The following is a 17,101-nucleotide window of genomic DNA, read 5'->3' on the forward strand; positions in this document are numbered from 1 at the left end:
GTGTGGAGTCCGTCTGACAGAAATCACTCGAGGAGAACTTTGGAACTCGGCTGTGTGATCGACCGCTGATCGTGTCGATCAGACTGCAGCGAGGAGCTGAGCGCGTTCTCGCTCCCTCCCTCCCTCCTGTGTTGGTGTCGCCGCGCGAGAGCCCGAACCGTGTTTGGTGCTCGTCACTGCCTGATGCGGTCCGCCGGAGGTTCCGGGACTGGAACCGGAAGTTGCGCATGTTTTACCAACTGACGTTGGCTGGTAAAGCGCATGCGTGCATGTTTTTTTAAAAACGTTTTACATTTTTTACTTCTACAATCTCGATTAAGGGTTAGGGTGAGGGTCAGGTCTGTGCAGTTTGGCTGTGAAATAAACCAAAGTAGCGCTTGCTTCGTCGGTAACTTCCTGCTTCAGCACCATCATTTCCGGCGGACCGCATCAGGCAGACAGACCAGATCGTACGACGCATGAGCGTGGAAACGTATAATTTCCACATTTTACTGTTAAATATAGACTATTTTGACAACTATTCAAAAAACACGCATATTTACGCGATATAACCATTAAACACCAGTCGTAGACCTTGCGCATGCGTGTTTGTAACATCCGGTTCTGACTGTCATGGCCGCGGCCGCGTGAGCGCGGTCAACGTGCAGCGATGCTCCCCGCAGCGGCTCGAGCCGGCAGACGAGCGGCTCTCGTCTGCTTCGCTGGTGTCCTCCGCACCGGCCTGACCTCCGCACGCCCGTGCACCTCTGGCCGGGCGCGCGCGCGGGACCCGCAGGACGACGGGGGCCAGCGGGCGGGCCGGAGGAACACTCCGTACTGGTACTTCCTCCAGTGCAAGAAGCTGATCCGAGCCAACCAGGTGAGTCCGCGAGCGAGCGCTCGCCCCGGTGGGTGACGTCACCTGCGCTGTGCTCCCCAGCTGCAGGAGGCGCTGGACCTGTTCAGCCGCGACATGTTGGCGGCCCAGCGGCTGCAGCCGGAGGAGTCCAACTACAGCGTGGTGATCGGCGGCTGCGGGCGCGGCGGGCGGCTGCGGGAGGCCTTCGCCCTCTACAACGACGTGGGTCCCGGAGCCCTCCCGGTCCTGGAGCCGTCCTCACCTGTGTGTGTTGCAGATGAAGAAGCGAGGCCTGCAGCCGTCGGACGCCACCTACACGGCGCTCTTCAACGCCTGCGCCGAGTCGCGGCGCCAGCCGGCCGGGCTCCAGCGGGCGCTGAAGCTGGAGCAGGACCTGCGGCGGCAGGGCTGCCAGCTGAGCGCCGTCACCTACCACGCCCTGCTGAAGGTCCACGCCCGGCACAACCACCTGCAGGCCTGCCTCTACACCCTCCAGGTCCGGACGGGTGGGGTCTGACCCGGACGCTTCTGTCTGACCCGTCTGTCTGTCTGTCGTGTCTCAGGAGATGGTGCAGCAGGGCCACGCCGTGACCCCGCAGACCTTCCACTACCTGCTGATGGCCTGCGTGAAGGACCGGGACGCTGGGTTCAGGCTGGCCCTGCAGGTGTGGCGCCCCCTCTCCCTCCGATTCGGTCCCGCCGTGCGCTGACCTTGCCTGGCTTCTGGTTGCAGGTCTGGCGGCAGATGTTGTGTTCCGGGCTGCGGCCGGACTCTCAGAACTACAACCTCCTGCTGCGAGCGGCGCGGGACTGTGCGCTGGGCGACCCGGGACTGGCCTCTCAGCTCCTGCTGCGGCCGCTCCGGACCCGCCAGGACCCAGACTCCAGCCACAAATCTGCCCCGATCGACGTGGAGGTGCTGCTGCAGCAGCAGCTGCTGGTGCGAGCGGCGGCTCGGCCGCGGGACGCCGGCGCCCTGATCTCAGCGGGTCAGAACCAGGACTCCAAGTTTGCCCCCAACCTGTTGGATCTCTTGGAGGGGAAGAGGGGTCAGGTGGTGTCACTGGGTCCTGTGGCGGAGGCTGCGGACCGACTGACTCTGATCGGGGGAGCGGAGTCGCTTCTGGACAGGATGGCGGCGACGGGACAGAGGCCCGACCTCAGAACTCTGACGCTGCTGGCGGACATGATGGAACCGGGCCCTCGCACCATGGAGACGCTGCTGGAAGCGGCCAAAGGTCACAAGGTCAAACTGGACACGGCTTTTTTCAACCGTGCGATCCGGCGCGCGGCTAAAGCCGGCGCCCTGGAGGCCGCCCAGGTACCGACCCGACCCGGCTCCGCTCCCGCCCCTTGTGACCCGCGTGTGTCTGACCTGGCAGGACGTGCTGCAGCTGATGCGCCAGCGGCGGGTCAGCGTGGACCTTCGGACCTTCGGGAGCCTGGCTCTGGGCTGCGAGCGGCCGCAGCAGGCGCTGCAGCTGCTGAGGGACGTGGAGGTGAGGGCTTCACACCGCGCCGCCTATGAGGTGGCCTCATCTCCGTCTCCCCCACCGTCTGCAGGAGGCGGGATTCAAGCCCAACCTCCACATCTTCTCGGCTCTGATCGGACGAGCCACGCGGCGGCTGGACTACGTCTACCTGAAGCTGATCCTGAAGACCATGAGGAGGCTGGAGGTGTGGCCCAACCAGCTGCTCATTGGTCAGCTGGAGTTCGCTGCTCGCTATCCTCCCGACTACGACCAGGTGTGCAGCCCGTGGTGGCGCCGGCCGGCCCGCTCCTGACCGACCTGTGTGCGTGTCTGTGTTTCAGTTCAAGTCCAGGAACAACTATCTGGTCCACATCGATGGTTTCCGTGGTTACTACCAGCAGTGGCTGCGGGAGATGCCAGCAGTGGAAGCTGATGACCAGCAGGAGGCGCTGCAGACTCAGTCGGAGCAGCGGGGCCCCTGAGCCACGGGCCCTCGGGTCAGAGACCTTCTCTGGAGGCAACAGCAGCCAAGAGAGAGGAGGTCCTGTCCTGGATCAGATCTGACAGAGGCCGCTGGGTTGCCGGTTCAACTTCCCTCCCCGTGTCAGAACGGCTGGTTCTGAGGTGGGAGGTCCGTCGTGTGTGGCGAGTCCAAAGCACCAGAAATAAAGACCAGTCCAGTCACTTCCCGCTGCCGCTCCTTCGTCTCTCTGACCTCTGACCCCTGTGTGGTCTGACGCCCAGAGGGCTGCCAGTTGTGAGTCGCGCTCACGACTTGCTTCGAGTCACGAGTCGACTCCTGGAGAAGGTTCACTTGCGCTCTGGCGCCACCAAGCGGACATGAAACATAAGCTTCTGCGAGCATGCGCACACACATTTGATCTCAGTTATTTTCATTCGACACGAGCTGTTTTTTTTCCAACTGTGTTTGGACTGTCTGAGCCCGACACCTGTGGCCCATCGTCCTGACCTTGTTGGCAACTGTTCCCAGAGCAGGGGACGCTGTCTCCTTCCCCATGGTTCCATGACAACAGGCTGCTCGCCTGACAAACCTTTCTTCAACCCGCAGCTGAACCGCTCGATCCACTTCCTGGAGCGGTCACGTGGTGCGGCCAGTTCCATCCCTCCACCGTCACTGGAGCGGTTCATGCACTCGCCTCCAGACGACTCGGGACACAGCTGCTCGCCTGACAAGCCTGACAGGACGGGACCTCTGCGTGGTGATCGCTGACACGCGTGGCCATTGTTTGTGAAAAGACCTTCCCGCGGTCAACAGTCTCTGCGGTGGAGAAACAGCCGATCGCCACGCGGTGTTCCACAGACTGAGGAGAAGAACGGACGCCAACCGTTGCATGACAAAGCTGGTCTCTTGTGGAAGTAAATGCTCCGCATGTGGTAGAAAGCACCTTGGAGTCCTTCATTTCAACCTGCTGTGGCTCATTAGACCGGATGTGAGGCCATCACTCCGCGGCCCGTGTGGCTGTCACTGCCCTATTTGCTTCCTTAGGACACGTGATTTCCTGTCCTCATGCGCACATGGGCGCAGCTGCTTGACTCATAAATGAGCAACGTCATGAGGCCACGCCTCGCTACACACTGCTGTTTCATCAAGAGAAGCAGAACTTGAATGACTAAAGATCGACGCCCACGTATTTTATACATACATCTCACTACATTTGACTTGTAGTCAACAAGTTGGATATTTGAACAAGATTTCAGATGAAGTCATTGGATCTTTCTATCTTGCCTACGAGGTCTCCGTTCATATGAGCATATACTCAGGAAATGACGTCTTGAAACACAATGTGTGGACAGGAAATGACGTCATACGCCTGAGCCCTGAGGAAGCAAACAGGGCAGTGGCACCTGCTCCGGGGCTCTGGCTGATGCTCCGCCGGACGTTTTACCACCTGGCGTCGAGTGGCGCGCGTGCGTCCGTGGTTATACGTTTTTTTTTTAACTCATTCAAGTGTGGACTTCCACGGTCTCGCTGAAGGTGCCGCTCGGCTGCGACAAGGACCGAACCGCTGCCTGGCGAACTCCAGCACCATCAGGCAGACGGCCCAGATCCCACTGACGCATGCGCGTAGAAACGCATCATTTCCAGGTTTTACTGTGAAACATTCTACGCGCTATAACCAACACCTTGCGCATGCGTGTTTCTAACATCCGGAGCTTCCGGCGGACACACCGGACCAGACCGTCTGCCTCGGTCACGTGCTCAGAACTTTTCGGTGGGTCGGAGGAAGCGGCGTCCGCGTGACGTCACGCGAAGAAGACAGGTGACGGCGTTCGAAGCAGCTGGCGGCGCTTCTGCTCGCCGCGCGCGCTGCTGCGCAGAACCGGACGGTTGCGTCCATGCTCACGCGCAGCCTGGCCCGTGACGTCACTGAAGGGCTCAGACAGGTGAGGTGTCGCGCGCATGGCGACCGCGGCGGAGGGCGCGCAGCAGCGCGCGTGCGTGTGTGTGTGAGAGCAGTGTCCGGCGTGGAGCAGCCGCGGCGCCTGCCACGGCAACAGCCACCGGAGGAGCGCGCGGCTGCTGGGTCGCCTGCAGGACTTCCACCTGACGCTGTCTGAGCGCCAGCCGCGGCCCGCCACCACACTCTCTCCTCTGCGCCAGGGTCCCAGCTGCAGCAGTTCAGGGTGAAACTGGCCGCAGAGTTCTCCGCCTTCCTGAGCGGCACCACCGTCTGGGTCCACGGAACCGCAAGCGGGTCGTGTACGAGTGAGTCAAGGTTCGTCTGGGGCTGGAGACGCGCAGCGGCTTGACATCCTCCGCCCCCGCGTCTACCAGTGTGCGACCTGCTTCCTGAACCTGGCGGATCTCCAGCAGAGTCGCGCGGCGGCGGTCATGAGACTCGGAGCGGCTCAAGACTTCCTGCCGCACTTCCAGGTCCAGAGGTGCTCGCCACGCCCTCCCTCACCCTCCCTCCTCAGCCCGTGGGCGCCTCCCAGTGCCATGGCGGACGTCTCCCTCGCCAAGGTGCTGCTGCTGAGCAGGTACGGCGGGCCCCGGGCCCTCGGCTTGATGGCGCCTGGTGTCCAGGGTGGTGGGCGCGGTGCAGAGGCAGATGGTGACGGGCGACCTGTCCTCCGAGTTCTGCCTGCGGCTGCAGCGCTTCTACAGCCAGGAGGTCAGGCAGCTGAGACCCGTCCTCGCCTGGCTGCTGCGGCGCGTCTCCTCGGCGCCCTTGCGCGCGGACGCCTCGGCGGAGGTGGGTGCAGAAGACGTGGCTCTCCAGCAGGGGTCAGCAGAGAGCGGATCCTCAGATCAGCGCGCCGTCTGTGGTGACGTGAATCTGCCCGCACCTGGCCTCCATCGTGGCCTCGCTCCAGCCGTCCAGGTGACGTCATCGCGGCTCTCTGCCCCCCCCCCCTGCAGGCCGGTCACTGCTGAACACACCGTGGCAGGACCCGGAGCCGGACTCGCTTGACCCGTGTCCCACACTTGGAAGTGGTGCGTGTCGTCACTGCGTTCGCTGTTTTGACTTGACTTTGACGGAGTGAGAATAAAGCTCGCCGTCCTTCCTCGTGCTGGTCCGGGTCCAGATCCGGGTCCGCCACCATGGGACCATGCGCCTCGCCGACGCCTCAAATCCTCCGACTCGTGTCAGAACAACTTTATTTCAGCCACGAACTTTCATGGTGCGGCAGGAAGTGACACGTCGACTTCCAGGATAACATTACGAGCACCCAGCTGAAGCTGTGGGCCCACAGGTGTCAGCAGCCGGACGCAGATACTGACCACTGCAGGCCTCAGTGCTGGCGGTCATAATGTTTCAGCTGAGGAAGGAGCGTCCGAGCGACAGAAGTAAAACAGCGCCATCTGGTGAGGGAAACAAGATGATGCACTCCGGGAAGGGGAGTGGAACGTGGGACCCGCCCCTGGTCACGTGGGCAGAGAGTTCCTGTGCAGCTGCGCTGCCGCGTATGAGAAGCGGAGCAGGGGCGGGCCACGGCCCCCGAGCCGCAGCACCAGCAGCTCGGACAGGAAGCGCATCACGCTCGCGTCGCCGCCGCTCTGCGGCGCCTCGTCACCGTCTCCATGACGACGGACGAAGGTGTAGAGCAGCGCCCGATTGGACAGCGCCGTCAGGCCGCTCTCCAGGTGCAGCAGGTAGGTGGCGCCGCGGCGGATGGAGGTGCGAGGGTCCGCCAGCCCGCCGACCAGCGAGCCGCTGTAGGACGGGCAGCGCAGCGTCCCGTGGTCCAGGTCCAGCAGGGCCAGGTACCGACCCAGGCGGGTCAGGGAGGCCAGCAGCGAGGGGGCGGAGCCGGGCGCCGGCCTGCGAGGACACACGCACGGTCAGACACAGCAGGTTCCGCCCGCCGCACCCGACTCACCGCTGGATCCCGATCAGCCTGCAGGTCAGCAGGTGGCTGAGCTGCAGCGGCGAGGTCAGGCCGCTCATCACGGCGCCGCGGTCCGGTCCCGGCGCCGGCAGGAAGAGGCTCAGAGCCTCCACCAGCTTCTGCACCCGGCCCGGGTCTGTGCCCAGGACCACCAGCGCTCGGCCGCTCAGCAGACAGAAGACCACCTTCTGCGAGAAGGAGTTCTCCTTCAGGAAGCGCAGGGCGCGGAGCCCCGCCTTCCGCCGCCGCCTACTGCCCCAGCCGCCGCCACGGGTGGGCCGGTCCGAGCCCGTGCAGTCGGACGCCTCGTCCCCGCTCTGCAGCTGGGCCGGCAGAGACCACTGGTTCTGGACTGAACCTGCAGAGAGGCGGAGCTCAGACCCACACGCGCACGCACTCTCTCACGCACACTCACACTCTCCGCCTGGATCCAGCAGCAGAGGCTCATCTGAGGTGCTGCGCCGGTCGACGGGCCGCGGGTCGTCCACCGTCTCCTCCTGACTTTGGAGCTCCCTGGGGACTCCCTGGGTGGGCGTGTCCTCCTCGCTGATGGCGCTCAGGTCTTCGGGGCAGATGGACTCTGTGGTGCTCAGAACCTCGATGCTGTCCTGGCTGTCGGCCCGGGCCGGGCGTCTGCGCGGCGCCTCGGCTGCTGCGGCCGTCGCTGAGGAGACAAAGGCTCAGACTGAAGCGACCAGGACCCAGACCCGGAGGTCGGGAGCGCACACCTTTGCCGAGGCCGTCGACCCGCTGGGCCCGGTAGGACCTCTCTGTGGCCAGGACCTCGATGCTGTCGCTGCTGCTGACGCTTGCCGTCATCTGGCTGCAGAGGTCAGAGGTCAGCGGCGCAGCGGGCTCCAGCCTGATGGCCAGCTCCTCCACGCAGGAGCAGAGCGCGTCCTCGCCGCCGTCCGCCGCGCCTCGGGCCTCCTCGCTCTCCTCCTCCTCCTCCTCGCTCTCCTCCTCCGGCCTCCACAGCTCAAACAGGAAGTTGGTGAGCGGCAGCTTCCTGGACAGCCAGCGCGTGACTCGGGCGGCGTGCAGCGCCGTGCGGTCGCCGCGTAGACGCCGCTCCGTGTCGGCCAGCTGGCTGCGCGTCAGGGACAGGAAGTAGCTGTTGCAGAGCTCCTCCAGCGACTTCAGGTGAGGCTCGGCGCTCGGGGCCGGCGTCTCCTCGGCGGGCGGGAACCAGGCCGCGTCCGCCGGGTCGTAGGGCAGGAAGTCTGGCCGCTGCAGCTTCCTGTTGGGGTAGGAAGTCACCTGCCGCAGGAGCTCCTGGTGCGTGGAGATGGAGCGCTGCAGCGCCTCCAGCTGGAGGGAGTCTGCGTCTGTCGGGCGAGGCGCCGCCTGCAGCGCCATCCGCGCGCACCTGCACACACACACACACGCGCAAACGTCAGCCACGGCCTCCGCGCGCGCCGCCAGGACGGACTCACTGCAGCTGCTGCAGCCTGCTCTGCAGCTCCCCCGAGAAGCTCTGCCTGTTGCCGGTCTTCAGGATCTCGGCGGCCCGCGAGAAGCCGGCCGACAGCTCGCCGAAGTTCTCCAGCAGCTTGCTCTGGTCCGAGCTGACGTAGGCCATGCAGAAGGGCCGCACCATGCCGCGCGCCTCCAGGTCGTGCAGGGTCAGGTGGTGCACGTAGGCGAAGGCGTCCCGGCCCGAGTCGCCCAGGATCACCTCCGAGTCCTCGCTGAAGCTGAGGCGGGGCCCGGGCGCCGGCGGGGGCCCGGGGCCCGGGCCCGCCGCCTGGTAGTCCACCGACATCAAGCGCACGGAGAAGTGGTTCAGGTCGAAGGTGCCAACGAGTTCGGAGTCGTCCGGGATCGTCAGCACCGGCCGGGGTCCGACCTGCGGACACGGGGCGAGTCACGTGACCAGCGTGGTTTCAACGCCTGAGCTTCTCGAACTGTGTCGGCTCGGTCCAGACCTGCTCGGAGAACTCGGCCACCAGGATGAAGTCCCGCCGGAACTGGGCTGAGGAGCTCCAGGGCTGAGACGGGGCCAGCAGCGGGAGCCAGTGCTCCTCGGGCAGCGAGTGTCCGAGCCGCGCCGAGCCCGCGGTGTCGCTGAAAGCCAGCAGGTCCGGAGAGGCGATCATGTCGCGGCCGCATGTCCGGCACCGAGCGACTCTCGCCGGGAAGTGAAACCCCGGGCTCCGGTTCCGCTTTCGCGTCAACAACAAGGTCCGTCAGGGGGAGCGGGAGCGCGCAGGAACTTCTCTGAAACTCCAACTCCGGCGGCCATCGAGCGGCGCCGGAGAACACGGGCCAAGATTTAGCGGCACTTCCGCTGCCTGCCTTCACAGTAAGAGGCTTGACAGCGACTTCCGGCGCAGGTGTCCAGAGTGACGCCGGCTTTCTTTGCTGTGTTGTTTTTGCTCGGCAATGTATCTGGTTGGAGTCGCGACAGACGGTGACGCGCGGCGACGTTCGATGACTCAGCACTTCTGCAGCTGCGTTTCTCGAGACAGGCTGGATTCGGCGTCACGTGACCCCCAAGGCCTCTGACTCTCAGCTGAGAGCCACGTGACGGCAAGCGCGTGGACCAGCTGTCAGTCACGTGAGGGGTGTGTGTGTGTGTACTTGTGCCGGTCCCCACAAGGTCAAGGCTTGGCAAAATGACCTGGTCCAGGTGAGCGCTGCGTCCAGGGCCACATCCAGAGAAGAAGAAGAAAGCTGAACGTGTTGTTGGTCTGGTGAGCCACGGGCTAACCTGTCGACGCCATGTTCAGCTTCATGGAGCTGAGATTTTTTTTTTTTTTTTGGGGGGGGGAAGAGAGAGAGGGAGAGAGAGAGAGAGAGGGGGGGAGAGAGAGAGAGAAGGAGAGAGAGAGGGAGAGAGAGAGAGAGAGGGGGGGAGAGAGAGAGAGAAGGAGAGAGAGAGGAGAGGGAGAGAGGAAGAGAGAGAGAGGGAGAGAGGGAGAGAGAGGGGGGGAGAGAGAGAGAGAAGGAGAGAGAGAGGAGAGGGAGAGAGGACTGGTGGTCTGTGGAACACTGGTCGATCCGTCCAGTCAATCTGAACCGGAACAAAAGTTTGGGCACAGTTACAGTGAGCGGGTGACGCCGGCGCGGCAGCTGGGTCGCCGCGAGACAGACTCGCGCTCTGCTGCCCCGAGGCAGCAAAGAAGGTCCAGGAGGACGATCCGGACCACCGGAGCCTCTGGAGATCCAAAAAGTCCAGTCATGGAATGAAGAAGGCACCGTCAGGACATCGAGTGAAATCAGACGCAGAGAAACCTTTTAATGAGACGTTCACTCGGCCAGAAAGCAACAAACGCAAAACTCTGGAAGAAACAGCTGAGAGAGCGGGGCCTCGTCGCCACGGCAACAGTCGCACCGCTGCTCCTCAAGCTCACAAACAAACTCAAGACTCCAAAGGGGAAAAGTTCCTGGGTCAAAGTTGAACCAACTCTTTACAATGTAACAAGTGAGATCTGCTTACAAAAGGCTCACGCCGCTGCTGCCTCCTCCCCAGGTCAGAGGTCAGAGCTCAGGTGTGGAGCCCAGATCCACACACACCTCAGTCCGTGCGCCTCTCAGTGACGCCTCATTTTGACTTTGCGTCCCGAGCTGTCGCGGTGTCGGCCGTGCTCCGCCCCTCGCTCCCTCCTCCAGTAGTTCTCGCCGCTGCGGCGCCGCAGCTGAGAGACGGAGGGCCGTCGGTTCTCTTCCTTGTCCATCTCCAGCACCCGGGGCCTGCGGACCACAGCAGCAACCAGTCACGGGCCACACCAAGGTGGGCGGGCATGTGTGTGTGTCTATCCTGCTCTGTGGGGACCAAACCCTGTCAAGACACTGTGCTTGTGAGGACCGCTTGGCCCGGCCCCACAAGGGTCAAACCTCTAACTAACTGGGTCCCGGTCTGGTTCAGGTGGTCCTCACACGGACGGGGAGACAGACCTGTGCGCGGCGTCCGGCGCGGCCTTGCGGTGGGAGCGCTTGGCTTTGAGCGGAGCAGGTCTCTGGCTGGGGGAGTTGAGGGGACCGTCGGCGTCCAGCCGCGGCGCGTCAGGCCTGGTCCTGCCGGGAGGAGAGCGTCAGTGTCACGGGCGCCGACCTCTCAATCTCTGGAAACTCACTTGCGCAGGATGATGACGGCCCGTCGCTCCTTGATGTCCTGTGGCCGGATGCAGTGCGTGATGTCGTCGGCAGCGTAGCCGCTGGACAGGAGAGAAGAGCTTTACAGCGACGCCACGTGCAACCACAGACGAACTGTGTAGGCTTGTGTCAGGAGCAGCAGTATGTGTACTGGGTCAGATGACAGTAGTACCATAACCATCCACAGCAGTACTGACAGTAGTACCCTGACCATCCAAGGCAGTACTGACAGTAGTACTATAACAATCCACAGCAGTACTGACAGTAGTACCATAACAATCCACAGCAGTACTGACAGTAGTACCATAACAATCCACAGCAGTACCATAACAATCCAAGGCAGTACTGACAGTAGTACCATAACAATCCAAGGCAGTACTGACAGTAGTACCATAACCATCCAAGGCAGTACTGACAGTAGTACCATAACAATCCACGGCAGTACTGACAGTAGTACCATAACCATCCAAGGCAGTACTGACAGTAGTACCATAACCATCCAAGGCAGTACTGACAGTAGTACCACAACAATCCAAGGCAGTACTGACAGTAGTACCATAACAATCCAAGGCAGTACTGACAGTAGTACCATAACAATCCAAGGCAGTACTGACAGTAGTACCATAACCATCCAAGGCAGTACTGACAGTAGTACCATAACAATCCAAGGCAGTACTGACAGTAGTACCACAACAATCCAAGGCAGTACTGACAGTAGTACCATAACAATCCAAGGCAGTACTGACAGTAGTACCATAACCATCCAAGGCAGTACTGACAGTAGTACCATAACAATCCACGGCAGTACTGACAGTAGTACCATAACCATCCAAGGCAGTACTGACAGTAGTACCATAACCATCCAAGGCAGTACTGACAGTAGTACCACAACAATCCAAGGCAGTACTGACAGTAGTACCATAACAATCCAAGGCAGTACTGACAGTAGTACCATAACAATCCAAGGCAGTACTGACAGTAGTACCATAACCATCCAAGGCAGTACTGACAGTAGTACCATAACAATCCAAGGCAGTACTGACAGTAGTACCACAACAATCCAAGGCAGTACTGACAGTAGTACCATAACAATCCACAGCAGTACTGACAGTAGTACCATAACCATCCAAGGCAGTACTGACAGTAGTACCATAACCATCCAAGGCAGTACTGACAGTAGTACCATAACAATCCAAGGCAGTACTGACAGTAGTAACTCAACAATCCAAGGCAGTACTGACAGTAGTACCATAACAATCCAAGGCAGTACTGACAGTAGTACCCTGACCATCCAAGGCAGTACTGACAGTAGTACCACAACAATCCAAGGCAGTACTGACAGTAGTACCATAACAATCCACGGCAGTACTGACAGTAGTACCATAACCATCCAAGGCAGTACTGACAGTAGTACCATAACCATCCAAGGCAGTACTGACAGTAGTACCACAACAATCCACGGCAGTACTGACAGTAGTACCATAACAATCCAAGGCAGTACTGACAGTAGTACCATAACAATCCAAGGCAGTACTGACAGTAGTACCACAACAATCCAAGGCAGTACTGACAGTAGTACCATAACCATCCAAGGCAGTACTGACAGTAGTACCACAACAATCCAAGGCAGTACTGACAGTAGTAACTCAACAATCCAAGGCAGTACTGACAGTAGTACCACAACAATCCAAGGCAGTACTGACAGTAGTAACTCAACAATCCAAGGCAGTACTGACAGTAGTACCATAACCATCCAAGGCAGTACTGACAGTAGTACCACAACAATCCAAGGCAGTACTGACAGTAGTACCATAACAATCCAAGGCAGTACTGACAGTAGTACCATAACAATCCAAGGCAGTACTGACAGTAGTACCATAACCATCCAAGGCAGTACTGACAGTAGTACCATAACAATCCAAGGCAGTACTGACAGTAGTACCACAACAATCCAAGGCAGTACTGACAGTAGTACCATAACAATCCACAGCAGTACTGACAGTAGTACCATAACCATCCAAGGCAGTACTGACAGTAGTACCATAACAATCCAAGGCAGTACTGACAGTAGTACCATAACAATCCACAGCAGTACTGACAGTAGTACCATAACCATCCAAGGCAGTACTGACAGTAGTACCATAACAATCCAAGGCAGTACTGACAGTAGTAACTCAACAATCCAAGGCAGTACTGACAGTAGTACCATAACAATCCAAGGCAGTACTGACAGTAGTACCCTGACCATCCAAGGCAGTACTGACAGTAGTACCACAACAATCCAAGGCAGTACTGACAGTAGTACCACAACAATCCAAGGCAGTACTGACAGTAGTACCATAACAATCCAAGGCAGTACTGACAGTAGTACCATAAGAATACAAGGCAGTACTGACAGTAGTACCATAAGAATACAAGGCAGTACTGACAGTAGTACCATAATAATCCACAGCAGTACTGACAGTAGTACCATAACCATCCAAGGCAGTACTGACAGTAGTACCATAACCATCCAAGGCAGTACTGACAGTAGTACCATAACCATCCAAGGCAGTACTGACAGTAGTACCATAATAATCCACAGCAGTACTGACAGTAGTACCATAATAATCCACAGCAGTACTGACAGTAGTACTATAACAATCCACGGCAGTACTGACAGTAGTACCATAACCATCCAAGGCAGTACTGACAGTAGTACCATAACAATCCACGGCAGTACTGACAGTAGTACCATAACAATCCAAGGCAGTACTGACAGTAGTACCACAACAATCCAAGGCAGTACTGACAGTAGTACCACAACAATCCAAGGCAGTACTGACAGTAGTACCATAACAATCCAAGGCAGTACTGACAGTAGTACCATAAGAATACAAGGCAGTACTGACAGTAGTACCATAAGAATACAAGGCAGTACTGACAGTAGTACCATAATAATCCACAGCAGTACTGACAGTAGTACCATAACCATCCAAGGCAGTACTGACAGTAGTACCATAACCATCCAAGGCAGTACTGACAGTAGTACCATAACCATCCAAGGCAGTACTGACAGTAGTACCATAATAATCCACAGCAGTACTGACAGTAGTACTATAACAATCCACGGCAGTACTGACAGTAGTACCATAACCATCCAAGGCAGTACTGACAGTAGTACCATAACAATCCACGGCAGTACTGACAGTAGTACCATAACAATCCAAGGCAGTACTGACAGTAGTACCATAACAATCCAAGGCAGTACTAAGGCGAAGCCGCAGCAGTCGCCGGCCCGGGACTCACCTCAGCACCGTGACGCTGCCCCTGCGCACCGGCAGGACGAAGACCGGCTCGGACACGCGGATGGGCTTGAACTGGAAGCGGCAGCCGAAGCAGAGCGCGCTGTCGCTGAAGAAGGACACGGACACGATGGGCCGCGCGAAGATGTGCAGCGGGTCCACGTGCGACACGATGCAGCCGCCCGGCTGGTAGTCGTTGATGACGGCGCTGTCGACGAAGCCGTCGGGGATGAGGCCGGCGCTCACCAGCGGCCGGATCACCAGCTCGTGCACCCACTCCGGGATCTCGTCCACCTCGCCCTTGCGGTAGAGGCGCTCCTGGCCCGGGCCTCGCTTCTCCAGCTGGGCGCCGTACGTGTAGCCCTCCCCGAAGAAGTACTTGTTCCGCAGCGGCGCCCGGTCCACCGTGTGCTCGCGGTAGAGGCCGGCCTCTCCGCTGGCCACCACCTCGTCGATCCGCTGCTCGATGCGGACGCACTCGTGCGGGCCGAAGACGCTGCGCTGCAGGACGCTGCTCCTCACGCGCTCGGCCTCCCGCTCCCGGAGCTCCGCGCTGTCGTCGCTGTGCTCGCACTCGTCCGAGTCCGAGTCCCGGTGGCGGCGCTTGCGAGTCTTGCCGTCGCTGGCTGCGTGCGGGCTCATGGACTGCAGCTTCTCCCGCAGATCCGAGAATCCGCCGGCCGCCATCTTGGCCTCTGCCCGCGGCTCCGCTCCGGCTGTCGAGTCAGGCCGAGTCGGTGAGGCGCAGGCGAGCGGCATGTGCGGCCTGGAGGCCGCGGGGCGGCGGCTCGCTCCTCTAGCCGGGCTTGGTTCGCTCGCCGCCTGGAAGCACCGACAGAGCACGCAGCACGCACATTTCACTGGCGGGAGCGCAGCGTGGAAGCTCGCCGTCCCGCTCGCACCGGAGGAGTCAAGACCAAGTCGAGATCCGCTCGCAGAGGAAACGGCACGCGCTGGCGGCCCTGCGCACGCTCGGTGACGACGGAGGCTGTCACGTGACGAGGGGCGTCACGCAGCTCCCTTTCTGGCGTGGCGTCTATTTTTAGCGCGTCAGCTGGGAAAACAATCATGGCGTCGCCCGACTTCACCTGGAGACGCGATCACAACAAGCGCACGCGCCGCACTGTAAACAAGCTCCACTTTAATGACAGACTCTTGTAGAAAAGTACAAAAGCGAGGTAGCGTGCGCGTGCGCTACAGCGCGGTGATCTCGGTGGGGGGCAGCGCGAGCCTCTTCTCCCGCACCTGCAGCATGTTCTCCACCTGCATGGCGATGACCCGGCACAGCTCCAGCCCCTGCACACGGGCCGCCGTCAGAACCAGAACCACAACCACAACCAGAGGCAGAACCACAACCAGAACCAGAGGCAGATCCAGAAGCAGAACCAGAACCAGAGGCAGAACCACAAGCAGAACCAGAGGCAGAACCACAAGCAGAACCAGAAGCAAAAACAGGGGCGGAACCAGAACCAGAAGCAGAACCAAAAGCAGAACTAGAGGCAGAAGCAGAAGCAGAACCAAAAGCAGAAGCAGAAGCAGAACCAGAGGTAGAAGCAGAACCACAACCAGAAGCAGAACCAGAAGCACATGCAGAAGCACCGGCCCAGCATGCGTTCCACCTGCTCCAGCTGCAGCTGCACCAGCCACTGCCTGTTGGCGACCTCGCCCAGCGTCAGGTCCACGTAGGGGTAGCTGCTCCCAGGTGTGGGCCGCTGGGTCCGGCTGGACTGGAGCTCCAGCAGGGGGACGACGGCCGTGGGCTCCTGAGGAGGGTGGACACACGTGACAGAGAGGCCTCACCAGGGTCACAGCACCAGGCAGACTGGTGTCACACGTATCCTTGTGTGTGTTCCTCCGTGTCCAGCCGCAGTGTGTGTGTGTGTGTGTGTGTGTGTGTGTGTGTGTGTGTGTGTGTGTGTGTGTGTGTGTGTGTGTTTCTCACGTGGGTATTTTTGTGTAGAAAATGGAGGCCGTGCTGATTGACAGCCAGGATGCAGGGGGCGTAGAAGGAGGTGGAGCTGCTGCTGTGGATGTAGAAGAAGGAGGAACCAAACATGGGGAAGACGCTGACAAGGCCTACACACACACACACACACACACACACACACACACACACACACACACACACACACACACACACACACACACACACACACACACACAATTAAGCTGTGGTGCGTTCATGCTGCTCAAAGACACTTCGCTTCTGTGTGTTGAGGTGACGACCTGTGTGTTGACATGACGACCTGTGTGTTGAGGTGACGACCTGTGTGTTAACATGATGACCCGTGTGTTGAGGTGACGACCTGTGTGTTGAGGTGACGACCTGTGTGTTGAGGTGACGACCTGTGTGTTAACATGACGACCCGTGTGTTGAGGTGACGACCTGTGTGTTAACATGACGACCTGTGTGTTGAGGTGACGACCTGTGTGTTAACATGACGACCCGTGTGTTGAGGTGACGACCTGTGTGTTAACATGACGACCTGTGTGTTGAGGTGACGACCTGTGTGTTGAGGTGACGACCCGTGTGTTGAGGTGACGACCTGTGTGTTGACGTGACGACCTGTGTGTTGAGGTGACGACCTGTGTGTTGAGGTGACGACCTGTGTGCTGCGGCTCAGACGTGTGTGAACCACATGTCAGAGGGTGGAGGCGACAGCTCACCCAGGAACTGAGCTCGGGCCTGGTGCTGGTTGAGACTCTGCACCTGCTGCATGTGCTGCGTCACCATGGCGACCCACTGCTGCGGAGGCTGCTTCTTGAAGAGAGGAGCCGCGATGTACTCGGACAGTTGGTGTCTGCGGGAGAGGAGAGCGGCGCTCAGTTCTCCCTCTGAGCGACAGGCTCTCCAGGAGCTCCTCACATGCTGGGGACCGAGGCCATGTCCCTGGCGCGGTGCTGCAGAGCCGACAGCTTTGAGACCTGGTGGAGGAGCTGCTCACTGACGGCGCCGTGTGGCAGCAGGCTGAGCAGACCTTTGCGGTAGTCGGGCAGGATCTGGAGACAGGGAGGTGAGCGCCGCGCCCCCCCCGACCCCTCCGGGGCAGCAG

At 59.8% G+C, this 17,101-nt stretch overlaps 4 protein-coding genes across 5 annotated transcripts in view; 1 reads left to right on the plus strand and 3 right to left on the minus strand.

The window, feature by feature from the left end:
- The first annotated feature begins 531 nt into the window (after positions 1-531).
- Positions 532-3,692, plus strand: ptcd1 (pentatricopeptide repeat domain 1). Of its 2 annotated transcripts, none has more exons than XM_053852990.1 (8): positions 532-859; positions 926-1,060; positions 1,116-1,334; positions 1,402-1,503; positions 1,572-2,159; positions 2,221-2,337; positions 2,402-2,584; positions 2,652-3,692. In XM_053852990.1, exons 1-8 carry the CDS (start codon positions 650-652, stop codon positions 2,790-2,792), a joined length of 1,695 nt encoding a protein of 564 aa, XP_053708965.1. In that variant the 5' UTR covers positions 532-649; the 3' UTR covers positions 2,793-3,692. The 2 variants fall into 2 exon arrangements, with proteins under 2 accessions (XP_053708965.1, XP_053708964.1); XM_053852989.1 differs by having other exon boundaries at positions 920-1,060; positions 2,652-3,691.
- A 1,631-nt stretch (positions 3,693-5,323) lies between these two features.
- Positions 5,324-9,440, minus strand: smcr8b (Smith-Magenis syndrome chromosome region, candidate 8b). Its single transcript, XM_053852985.1, has 6 exons — positions 8,595-9,440; positions 8,103-8,515; positions 7,395-8,035; positions 7,082-7,330; positions 6,658-7,024; positions 5,324-6,599 (listed from the first exon to the last, which is right to left on the minus strand). The coding sequence occupies exons 1-6, from the start codon at positions 8,763-8,765 to the stop codon at positions 6,203-6,205; spliced, it is 2,238 nt and encodes a 745-aa protein (XP_053708960.1). The 5' UTR covers positions 8,766-9,440; the 3' UTR covers positions 5,324-6,202.
- A 447-nt stretch (positions 9,441-9,887) lies between these two features.
- On the minus strand, positions 9,888-14,985 carry alkbh5 (alkB homolog 5, RNA demethylase). The gene is made up of 4 exons (XM_053853003.1): positions 14,053-14,985; positions 10,746-10,826; positions 10,567-10,686; positions 9,888-10,362 (listed from the first exon to the last, which is right to left on the minus strand). The coding sequence occupies exons 1-4, from the start codon at positions 14,805-14,807 to the stop codon at positions 10,203-10,205; spliced, it is 1,116 nt and encodes a 371-aa protein (XP_053708978.1). The 5' UTR covers positions 14,808-14,985; the 3' UTR covers positions 9,888-10,202.
- A 117-nt stretch (positions 14,986-15,102) lies between these two features.
- Positions 15,103-17,101, minus strand: part of myo15ab (myosin XVAb) — a 40,231-nt gene continuing 38,232 nt past the window's right edge. Inside the window, exons 71-75 of the mRNA XM_053853020.1 lie at positions 16,915-17,048; positions 16,716-16,849; positions 15,991-16,124; positions 15,668-15,811; positions 15,103-15,344 (exon numbers count right to left, since the gene is read on the minus strand). Of these exons, the coding sequence (XP_053708995.1) occupies positions 15,243-15,344; positions 15,668-15,811; positions 15,991-16,124; positions 16,716-16,849; positions 16,915-17,048 (648 nt within the window). The 3' untranslated portion in view covers positions 15,103-15,242. The remainder of the gene's footprint in view (positions 15,345-15,667; positions 15,812-15,990; positions 16,125-16,715; positions 16,850-16,914; positions 17,049-17,101) is intronic.

The sequence above is a fragment of the Synchiropus splendidus genome, unplaced genomic scaffold (genome assembly GCF_027744825.2).
Source record: "Synchiropus splendidus isolate RoL2022-P1 unplaced genomic scaffold, RoL_Sspl_1.0 HiC_scaffold_37, whole genome shotgun sequence".
Classification (NCBI taxonomy): Eukaryota; Metazoa; Chordata; class Actinopteri; order Syngnathiformes; family Callionymidae; genus Synchiropus; species Synchiropus splendidus.

Bases quoted from the DNA above. Each gene is read 5' to 3' on its own strand.
- ptcd1 (XM_053852989.1), top strand. From the start codon at position 650: ATGCTCCCCGCAGCGGCTCGAGCCGGCAGACGAGCGGCTCTCGTCTGC. The intron at 1,335-1,401 runs GTCCGGACGGGT...GTCGTGTCTCAG, and splicing joins CCTGCCTCTACACCCTCCAG to GAGATGGTGCAGCAGGGCCA. The intron at 2,338-2,401 runs GTGAGGGCTTCA...CACCGTCTGCAG, and splicing joins AGCTGCTGAGGGACGTGGAG to GAGGCGGGATTCAAGCCCAA.
- alkbh5 (XM_053853003.1), bottom strand. From the start codon at position 14,807: ATGCCGCTCGCCTGCGCCTCACCGACTCGGCCTGACTCGACAGCCGGA. The intron at 10,687-10,745 runs GTGAGTTTCCAG...TCCTCCCGGCAG, and splicing joins GCCGTCATCATCCTGCGCAA to GACCAGGCCTGACGCGCCGC. The intron at 10,363-10,566 runs GTCTGTCTCCCC...TGTGGTCCGCAG, and splicing joins GCGCCGGACGCCGCGCACAG to GCCCCGGGTGCTGGAGATGG.
- smcr8b (XM_053852985.1), bottom strand. From the start codon at position 8,765: ATGATCGCCTCTCCGGACCTGCTGGCTTTCAGCGACACCGCGGGCTCG. The intron at 8,516-8,594 runs GTCTGGACCGAG...CCGTGTCCGCAG, and splicing joins TGGCCGAGTTCTCCGAGCAG to GTCGGACCCCGGCCGGTGCT. The intron at 6,600-6,657 runs GTGAGTCGGGTG...GTGTCCTCGCAG, and splicing joins AGGCTGATCGGGATCCAGCG to GCCGGCGCCCGGCTCCGCCC.